Here is a 10,043-nt window from a genome sequence, read left to right on the forward strand (position 1 = left end):
CGGTCGATTTATCATGTTAATGTTTATGTATTAATTAATAAACACAGTAAACTGATGTTAAAGGACTCTGATATGCTAATCAGAAGTCTTGCTAATCTCTCAACTGCGCATGCGCACAACAGTGCAATTTAATATAACTGAAATGTACGACTGTATTTTTAACTTAACACACGTTATATAATGTTCAGCAATTTATGAAGAACAACATTTACCTATCCTAACATGCTTTTATTTATTTATTTGTTTATTTATTTTAAATAACACTTTAGAGTTGTTTTTCCTTCTTATGCTTGTGATATTTGTGATGATGACAATAATAAGTTAAAAGAAAGCACAATAAAGCAGATTAGCACCAACAATAATATTCTCAAAATAAATCAAAATATTTGTCAAAATTTTACTTTAATTACATCTCAGCGAAATATTAAATATTCTTTATTATATGTGTTTAAAAAAAGAAGAAAAGAAATAAAGACGATATTTCTAAACACGCAAATTTTTCTTAGATTTATATTAAAACTTTTAAATACATCTTCAAAACAATGATTTGTAATATAATGACAAATAACTTCATAAATTTATTGGTAATTTATCGGATTTTTTTGGTGTGTGTTTGTGTCTGACCCGGAAGTTGTAGTTATTTACATCCGGAACAGGAGCCGCTGTCCTGAAGCAGACAGCTACAGTGACATGGCCTCGCAGCTGAGCCGGGTTTGGTCGGGTTTGTGCCGGGTTCGGATAAATTCGGCCCATTTGCGGCGCTCGGTGTCTCAGAGCAGAACTTCCGGCGCCGCCGGAGCCGCGAGCGTGACGGATTTACAGCCGACGGCGGCGGCGCGCGCGGACGACAGCCACGGACACGCAGAGGTCAACCCGTTCGACAAGGTGCGTTACCGGAGACTCGAACAGCACCGTCACTGCGGGTCCAGGGCTCTGAAGTGCAGCCCGCACTAACGTGAGCTTAAACCTCGGTTACAGAAATCGTGAACATCCGTCCTGCGTGACGTCACTGCGTCTCTGTATGCAGCGGGACACACAGATCAACGAGGGGTGCCAAAACTTATGCACCTAACATTTCAGGACTCACTAGAGGTCTTAATCATGAAAGAAGAGTTAGTGAATAATGACACCTTTACTTGTCATATTCTTTTTCTTATTATTATTATTAAGATTTAGGTTAGATTAACGTTGATGATGTTATGTTGTTATGTTCTTTGTTATGAATTCCTGGGTTCTGATTGGTCAGAAAGAGGTGTTGATTAATTCTCTATAACAGCAGCTCTGACAGTAGTGCAGCCGCAAACCACAGCTTTATATTAACACGTTATCGTCTCTGTAGTAACAGCTCATTCGCAGAGATGTGTACGTAAACGGATTAAAAATATATATATATATTATGTAAGGAGAAATGTGTTTATGTAACATGTATGGAAGGAGTCTCCAGTGTCAGCGCTTTGGAACAGTCAGAGGTAAAGCTGTAACTTTAAGTTTTGCGACATCTTCAGGACAGAGGAGTTTACGCTTTTTACAGTTAGTAAAGAGAGAGAGAGAGAGAGAGAGTGAGAGAAAAGAGACGCTGTTTATAGCTGCTATAACGTAAGTGAGAACAGGAACTAACTTCCGTGTAACTATAAACGGATAAAAATTATGACTCTTCGTTCTTTAATAAATAAGAAATGATAATTGTTGGTAAATTGCTGTGGTGTAAGAGGAATAAAGCACTCATGGACGTGCTGTAACGGGAAATTAATCAGCGTCAGGGCGGTGACGATAACGCCGCTTCATCACATCGCCCCGTCACTGATTATTTTCCTGTTACAGCACAACACACAGTGGTTTATTACTTACTTATTGAACATTTGCGCTTAAGATTAAACCTTTTACGTGACCTGTTTATATAATAACTAAAGAATAACAGATTTATTATTACTTACAGATGATTGATTGACTGATTGAGTGATTAATTAATTAATCCTAGCTACCCTGGGAACATCATGCAAAAGTTTGCGTCCCCGTGGTCTAAAAATATTGTTTTGTTTCTTGATCATTAAAAAAAATCTACGAAATCTCACACACTAAACATCACACTGATGTTTATTAAATAAATTTGGGGTTTCAAACACTTGGCTTCTTCAGGAGCAGCTTCTGATTGGCTGTTGGAGGAGATTTTTAATTGGTCGTCTGTTTCTCGACGCGCCGGTGACAGGATCTTCACTCGCACGCAGCTTTAATAATCCGTCTGAGGAACAGAAAACGTTCTCGCAAAAACACCTGAGTCTCGATAAAGGAAACTGTTTGAGGCTGAATGAAATTTCTGATCTGATTAAATGAGGTGAATTAATATCCTTTTAATAATCTGTTAAATAGAAGAGTAAAAAGTCATGTAATCCTTTGTGTCTGATTACTTTCACTATCAGAATCTGTGTGTGTGTGTGTGTTTGAGTGACGGTGCTCTCCTGAAGCCCTATTCGGACGGGATTAGACGTACACAGAGTCCTGGGATTATTTCCTGTTTTAAAGGATGATTTTATTTACGTCCATGTTGCTGTTTTTCTCCGTCCTCCTCTGAGAAAATTACAGACCTGTCGTTTTTTTTTTTTCCGCCAAACTCATCGCTTGTCTGATCATTTCCGTCCCGTCCGGATAAACACGTCCACCTCGCGTTGGAAAAAAAGATGTTTGACTGATGATACACACTAACGATAAGCACACGCGTCATTGCTTCTCCCTCTGATATTAAACACTTCCTGAAACACGAAACGAATAATGGATGGAACTTTAACCCTATACTCGGTCTTTGCGGTAAAAAAAAAAAAACCTTGACTACACACACCACCTGCGAAAGCATCTTCAGGAGGAAAGAAAATAAAATCATTGTGAAAAGAAAAGCGAGATCCTGCAGGCGGATTAAAGGAGCTGTTATAACGGCAGCTACGGGTGTAAAGGGTTACTAGGGAGCGTACGGCACAATGTAGCTTGAGACATACCAGATCAGTCACTTATCTTTCTCTGTAACGTCTCAGTAGCAAGAAATTCTGGCACGGACAAAACATGGACATGCTCACAGGAGCTTTTCATTGGCTCTAAAGTGTTACGCAGCTTCAAAAGAAGAGGCTGATGTTCATCCTCCATTCGCTCCTAAGAGCATCATGTGCCAAATTTTCCACTGATATCAATTCTGCCATTTGTGTAGCCTCGGCTTACGGCTCCCTTCTGCCCCGCCCCCTGGCCACGCCCTCCTTTTATACAGCGGCTTTCATTTTAATTGAGCGACGAGTCTTATTTGTCTTAAAATGGATTTGCTTCGGCTTGCTATTGTCATTAATATGAAACGACAGGATTAAAAATATAGAAAATTTGTGTGTATAATTAAAATAAATAAGAGATTGAAACCAGATTTCTTGTGTAAATGCTCATATGAATGATTTACGAATAAAAACGTTCGTATCCAGTTTGATAAATGACGCCTGATGTGTGCACTTTACATTATTTTCAACAGTCAGAGCATCCTTGTTCCTAAATCTCAGATAAGTGACTTTACCGCATTGACAGACTCTTTATTTATTTATTTTTTTTCTGGCTTTTCAGTAATCACACTTGGATGATGTTCTTTTTTTTTTCCTGTGACAGAAATAATTTAAAACTCGTTAAAAATGCAAGCTGGATGTGCAGGCCAGACTCGCGCACTTCTCATTGTTATGGTGACGTTGACAACTTAACTCTACACGTGCACATAACTGTGGATGTGTTTGGACAAATAAACGCAGATTGTCTACAGAGAGTCATGTTTAGGATACTGATGAGTCTGTAGTCAGAAATGAATTCAGTCAGAAATGTTTGTGTGTGAACGCAGTCAGTCCAACGGAGAATAAATCGGCTTGATTAGAGGGGTGCCAATACTTTAAGTGTGTGTCCTCTTTTGACAGAACCCAGACTACCATGGCTTCTCGGACGACCCGTTCGTAGACGAGTGGAACATGAGGATGGCTTTTTTCTTCGGCATTTCCATGGCCATCGTCGTAGGAGGAACGTTCATCCATTATTTACCGGATCACGGGTAAGCAGGAGCCTCAGTGACTTCTTCTGAACGTAATCTTCAGCTGCCTTTGTGTGTGTTTTCTTTTTGAATGAATAAACAGAAAATCAGACCATGTTCTGTTGATTGAAAAAACAAACAAACAAAAAAATGGTGGTGTCTGATTTTTGCACATTACTGTAATTAACCTCTTTCCTGCCTCGCGTTTTTCCTCTTTCCCGTGTCAGAATGAGGCAGTGGGCGCGACGGGAAGCCGAGCGGCTCATCGTACTGAGAGAGGCGGAGGGTCTGCCTCTGATCGACGAGAACTACTACGACCCGAGCAAGATCGTCCTCCCTTCATCCTCAGACGAGTAGCTCACTGTCACCGCTCAGTTTCCTGTTCATTTGTGTTCGACTGTACATTAACTTCTAGTAAAATATCACAATAAAACCTTATGTTAATACTCAGTGTCATGTGATTGATTTTTTTATCTTTAAATTTAAAGCCTCGTGTATTACATCATCATCATTACAGACATTTGTGACTCTATAAACTGTTGAGTAAACAGTTTAAAACTGTTAAATAAGACTGTATTTTTTTTTAAATATATAATTAAAAGCATTTTATTCCATAAAGAAACAAATCTAGACCAAGATTTTTTTACAATGTAAGTTTTAATCTCACAACTACTTGACTTTTCTTATTTACATGGTTAATATTATTCCTTAATTTTTAAATTAATTCATGTTTTGTATTTTATTGTCTTTTATTTTGCTTCACTTGCTAAAAATTATTCCTCAGTGTAATCCATTTAAAATCGATTTATTAAAAAATTAAAGAATAATTTAATACATAGGAATTTAATAATAATTTAATAAACCTTTGGTTGTTTATTTATTTATTTGTTTGTTTTAAATGAAATAAAATATTTTTATACCTGATACTTTAATCATTATACTTTTTACATGAAATAGTAAAAAAAAAAAAAAAAAAAAGATTCCTTAATTTATTCCTTAATTCATTTAAAACCAACTAATTAATAAATTAATGTTTTGCACTTATTTTTATTTATTTGTTTATTGTTTATTTTTACCCGCTAAAGTAAAACCCCGACCGCACTTCCGGTATTCTGTCCCCTGTAGCGGTAGCTCTGCTCTGATTGGTCAGGAGGGACCGAACTGTGCTGAGGGGGCGGGGCCTTTGGGTCGCGAACAGGAAAAGAAAGCGGGAGGACATTCGAAAGCAAAACGGTAAAAAATATTGTCTTAAAATATATTTTCTTCTGTTCTAAACTTCTTAGATCAATCTCCATAGCGACCTTGAATGTAATCTCGAGTATACTATATCCGACAAACTATCGACACATCGTACACTTTGAAATAAAATAACAAATGCGGTAATTAGCAAGGAAGCTAGTTTGCGTTATTTTATATCCCACCCGTACTTTCTTAAATCCCGCCTTCTGGCGTAGGATTGGCTAGTGGAGCACACTCCTGAATTAAACTGTCCAATGGGTGGGCGGCTCTTGAGCGTTTGACCAATCCGGGTTTAGAAGGCGGGATTTCTTAATACGGATGGGAAAGAAAACAACGATGCTAATCCAGATGACGGAAACAAAGTAAAGAAACTGAGTCCGGGCGAAATCCCTTTACATTTGAACTGAAAAAAAAAACTTTTTAAGTGATCAAATTATGTAAAACTCTTTTATAAGTCGCCTTGTTCAGTTATTTTAGCTAAGGTAAAAAGAGAACTTTGTTGTTGTGTTGAAATGGCTACAAAAAAATAAAGTTCTACAGAACTTGTAATATTTTAAAACAATTTAAATGATCTGTATAGAATAAGGAATAGTTTAATCTGATTTATTCAATGTCTAAGAAACTTTTAAAAGCGGGTTAGGAACATCTTTACACCTTTACCCATATTAAAAATGTCAGGATTTATGAATATGCAAATTAGGAACGCCCCCTTGACAACCCATGTAGCCTGACATTACAGATATTAGCTAGCTGGATAGCTATGCTAGTAAACTTGCTCACGTCTGTCACAGGTTGTCATGAAAGGGATTTTAGAATCTACGTCCCAATTTACATCGTAAAATTCTCTGTAATTTATTTAACAGAAGCCAAACCTGTCAAAATATTTTGTTCATCAGTAATCGCCAAACTAGTTAGCTAGCTGAGCCTGAAGGTTCTATCGCTAAAAGTTTCCAATTACAACGTCGTCATTCTATTATCTCAGGATGGTTTACTGAAGCTGCGAACGTTGTTTAGTAGTGTGAAATTTACACGGTATCCTTAACCTAGTTTAAAAATATCATGTTGTTAATCTACAGTTCGAAAACACACAAGCTGGTGGTTAAAATTAAAGGAAAATTTAATCTTTTAAAACGTATTCTTTGTACGAAAGTGGCGATTCTGCAGACAATTCTCAAATCGTTCTTCTTTCTTAGAAAGTCTCTTACATAGTGAATATTATTACTGGACTGTCTTTTGCTAAGTCGCGTTGCCCCGATGTTCAGATGGCTGCGATTCGCAAGAAGCTGGTGATCGTCGGAGACGGAGCGTGTGGAAAGACCTGTCTACTCATCGTTTTTAGTAAGGACCAGTTTCCTGAGGTCTACGTCCCCACAGTGTTTGAGAATTACGTCGCAGATATTGAGGTAGACGGTAAACAGGTGAGTTTTTCACCGCAGACGTTGACACGTACGTTAACGAGCTTGATTCCACAGACTTTAATCTGCTGTTGTATCTAGCTAACTAACAAACTGAAGTGTTAAGCTGTTTATGTGTGTAATTAATGCTCTCTTGTGTACGTTAGGTGGAGCTGGCACTGTGGGACACGGCAGGACAGGAAGACTACGACAGACTGAGGCCACTCTCCTACCCCGACACTGATGTCATCCTCATGTGCTTCTCCATTGACAGCCCCGACAGTCTGGGTGACTCCATCAAACACAACTACACAACCGAACATACACTTTATCTGGAATTTTACACACGTAACACACCCCGGGACCAGAGTTTGATTAAGAAGTGTATACTTTTAATGGTTAATTGTTGCTTTTAAGACTCTTGGTTCGTCCCAATCTTTAGATATTTCTCATTTAGTCCCAGTCTCTGGGGTTCTGACTTTTGGCTACTCCTTTTCTTTAGGACTCCATCTTGTGTTTAGTCCCAGTCATTTGATCTTTCATGCTCAGTTAGTCCTAGTCCTTGGGGTTCTGACTCTTGGTTATTCCCAGTCTCTGGAGTTTTGATTCTTGATTATTCCCAGTTCACCTGGGTTTCTGACTCACTCCCAGTCTCTGGCATTCTGACTCTCGGTTATTCCCACTCTCTTGTGTTCCGACTATTGGATTTTCCCAGTCTCTGGGATTCTGACTCTTGGTTATTCCCAGTCTCTGGGGTTCTGACTCTTAGTTATTCACAATCTCTGAGGTTTTGACTCTTGATTATTCCCAGTCTCTGGGATTCTGACTCTTGGTTATTCCCAGTCTCTGGAGTTTTGATTCTTGATTATTCCCAGTCTCTGAGGTTCTGACTCTTGGTTGTTCCCAGTCTCTGGAGTTTCGATTCTTGATTATTCCCAGTCTCTGAGGTTCTGACTCTTGGTTATTCCCAGTCTCTGGAGTTTCGATTCTTGATTATTCCCAGTCTCTGGGATTCTGACTCTTGGTTATTCCCAGTCTCTGGAGTTTTGATTCTTGATTATTCCCAGTCTCTGGGATTCTGACTCTTGGTTATTCCCAGTCTCTGGGATTCTGACTCTTGGTTATTCCCAGTCTCTGGAGTTTTGATTCTTGATTATTCCCAGTCTCTGGGATTCTGACTCTTGGTTATTCCCAGTCTCTGGAGTTTTGATTCTTGATTATTCCCAGTCTCTGGGATTCTGACTCTTGGTTATTCCCAGTCTCTGGGATTCTAACTCTTGGTTATTCCCAGTCTCTGGAGTTTTGATTCTTGATTATTCCCAGTCTCTGGGATTCTGACTCTTGGTTATTCCCAGTCTCTGAAGTTTTGATTCTTGATTATTCCCAGTCTCTGGGATTCTAATTCTTGATTATTCCCAGTCTCTGGGGTTATGACTCTTGGTTAGGGTTCACCTCTTGGCTTAATCCCAGTCTTTTGTATTATGACAATCTGTTAGTCTTTAGGTGTCTTATTCAGTTGTATTCCCAGTATTTGAGCCGTTAACCTTTGGTTGTTACCAGTCTTTAAGTCTGATTCTCAGTTAGTCATGGTTCCCAGAGTTTGGGTTTCTGACTTTCAGTTAGGTTCAATTTTTATAGTTTTGTCTTGGCTAGTCCCAGTCTTTAGGGTTCTGTGTAATAGTTAGTCAGTCTTTAGGGTTCTGATCAGTGTGTAGTCAGACTTTACAGGGTTTGATTTTAGCCTGGTCCCAGAGTCTGGAGTTTTGATTTTTTTTTTGTTAGGATTCTTAGGATTCTGATTTTCCATTAGCCCCAATCATTAAAGGGAGTTAGTGTTGGTTAGTCAGTCTGAGTTTTTAGGTCTCCGACCCTTGGTTGGTCCCAGTCTTTATGGCTCTAACTCTTATTAGTCTCAATCTTTAGGACTCTAGTTCTTGGTTAAACCCGGTTGTTTTGTCCTCACAGAGAACATTCCAGAGAAGTGGACACCAGAGGTGAAGCACTTCTGTCCGAATGTTCCCATCATCCTGGTGGGAAACAAAAAGGACCTCCGGAATGACGAACACACACGGCGGGAGCTTGCCAAGATGAAACAGGTCATTATGGATCAGTGGTTTTTTGAGCCCATTATTTAGGATTAATAATATTAATGCTAATTTTATTCAACAGTAGTTTCTTTTCTTCGTAAACAGGAACCTGTTAAAGCAGAAGAGGGCAGAGACATGGCCAATCGCATCAACGCCTCCGGTTATCTAGAGTGTTCTGCCAAAACTAAAGATGGCGTGAGGGAAGTGTTTGAAATGGCCACCAGGGCGGCGCTGCAGGCCAAGAAACGTAGCAAGAAGAACGCTTGCGCACTCCTATAAAGGAGGATGAGGGAATAACGAGGGAGTGGGGGAGGGAGGGACAGAAATACAGGCCACAGATAGGGAGAGATGCAGAAGTGAGAGAAGGGTGGATTGAGAGACAGAAAGAGAGAGAGAGAGAACCCTAGGGGTTAGATAAGCACCTGGGGGCAAATCATTTACTAAAGCAGGCCAAAGGACCCAAAGAGAGTGGGGTAACAATGTAAAAGGGATTGAGCCGTTTTCCCCCCGTGATACGCACTGTTCCCATAGCAACGTTCTCGAGTGTGAGCGGTCATGTGCTTCCATCAGCTGTCTAGAACCACGGTGGATGGAATCATGTGGTTTATTTAATTAAGGGAACTGCTCATTTTACACACACACACACACACACACACACACACTGTAGTGGTGTTTAATATGATCAGTGCTGTAGTCTCACACACTCTGAAGTCCACTCAGTGATTTGGAGTTTAATCGCTCCAGATTAAAGCGCATTTAGCAGTAACAATACTAACGCCTCACTTTTTTTTATACGCTCGATTATGTACTGTAACGTTTTTAAAAGCTGTTTCGGGTCGATTAGAGCTCGGCGCATTAAACTGAAGACGACTCGGACCTGCAGCTCCGGATGTGCACCATCTGTCACTGTTCAGCTGTAATGACGGCGCGTCTCAAAGTTATATAATTTTTTTTTCCTGGTGTTGTTAGGTTGTTGTTTTTTTTCTACTTCCTGTCTGTGCTGTGTGCTTTAACAGCTATGTGACATTCTGCTGGCTTTTTCTGCATCACTTTCATTTATTCTTAAAAAAAGAAAAAAACTTTTAAGAAAAGTTAGTTTAAAAAAAAAAATCAGGATTTTTTCAGAGTTGTTTAATGCCATGCTATAAAACACAAATGATTTCTGGAGAGATTCTGCATTTTGTTGTTATAAAATAAAAAAAAAATCTTTTGATGCATCAATGATCTTTTGTATACAAAAGCAGATGGAAAATAAACTTTGTGTAACTCTGTCATGCTGTACTCAAG

General features: G+C 39.1%; 2 protein-coding genes across 2 annotated transcripts; both read left to right on the plus strand.

The window, feature by feature from the left end:
- The first annotated feature begins 632 nt into the window (after positions 1-632).
- On the plus strand, positions 633-4,482 carry ndufb11 (NADH:ubiquinone oxidoreductase subunit B11). Its single transcript, XM_026928023.3, has 3 exons — positions 633-885; positions 3,927-4,057; positions 4,264-4,482. The coding sequence occupies exons 1-3, from the start codon at positions 691-693 to the stop codon at positions 4,391-4,393; spliced, it is 456 nt and encodes a 151-aa protein (XP_026783824.1). The 5' UTR covers positions 633-690; the 3' UTR covers positions 4,394-4,482.
- Positions 4,483-5,125: 643 nt separating this feature from the next.
- rhoaa (ras homolog gene family, member Aa) lies at positions 5,126-10,027 on the plus strand. The gene is made up of 5 exons (XM_026928020.3): positions 5,126-5,269; positions 6,538-6,693; positions 6,837-6,957; positions 8,635-8,765; positions 8,862-10,027. The coding sequence occupies exons 2-5, from the start codon at positions 6,538-6,540 to the stop codon at positions 9,033-9,035; spliced, it is 582 nt and encodes a 193-aa protein (XP_026783821.1). The 5' UTR covers positions 5,126-5,269; the 3' UTR covers positions 9,036-10,027.
- Positions 10,028-10,043: the final 16 nt, after the last annotated feature.

Source organism: Pangasianodon hypophthalmus, chromosome 8 (assembly GCF_027358585.1).
Source record: "Pangasianodon hypophthalmus isolate fPanHyp1 chromosome 8, fPanHyp1.pri, whole genome shotgun sequence".
In the NCBI taxonomy this organism is placed as follows: Eukaryota; Metazoa; Chordata; class Actinopteri; order Siluriformes; family Pangasiidae; genus Pangasianodon; species Pangasianodon hypophthalmus.

What these genes read in the sequence shown, in the direction of transcription:
- ndufb11 (XM_026928023.3), top strand. Translation starts at nt 691, where the DNA reads ATGGCCTCGCAGCTGAGCCGGGTTTGGTCGGGTTTGTGCCGGGTTCGG. An exon ending in AGGTCAACCCGTTCGACAAG is followed by an intron (nt 886 to 3,926) that starts GTGCGTTACCGG and finishes CTCTTTTGACAG; the next exon opens with AACCCAGACTACCATGGCTT. An exon ending in CATTATTTACCGGATCACGG is followed by an intron (nt 4,058 to 4,263) that starts GTAAGCAGGAGC and finishes TTCCCGTGTCAG; the next exon opens with AATGAGGCAGTGGGCGCGAC.
- rhoaa (XM_026928020.3), top strand. Translation starts at nt 6,538, where the DNA reads ATGGCTGCGATTCGCAAGAAGCTGGTGATCGTCGGAGACGGAGCGTGT. An exon ending in TGACAGCCCCGACAGTCTGG is followed by an intron (nt 6,958 to 8,634) that starts GTGACTCCATCA and finishes TTGTCCTCACAG; the next exon opens with AGAACATTCCAGAGAAGTGG. An exon ending in AGCTTGCCAAGATGAAACAG is followed by an intron (nt 8,766 to 8,861) that starts GTCATTATGGAT and finishes CTTCGTAAACAG; the next exon opens with GAACCTGTTAAAGCAGAAGA.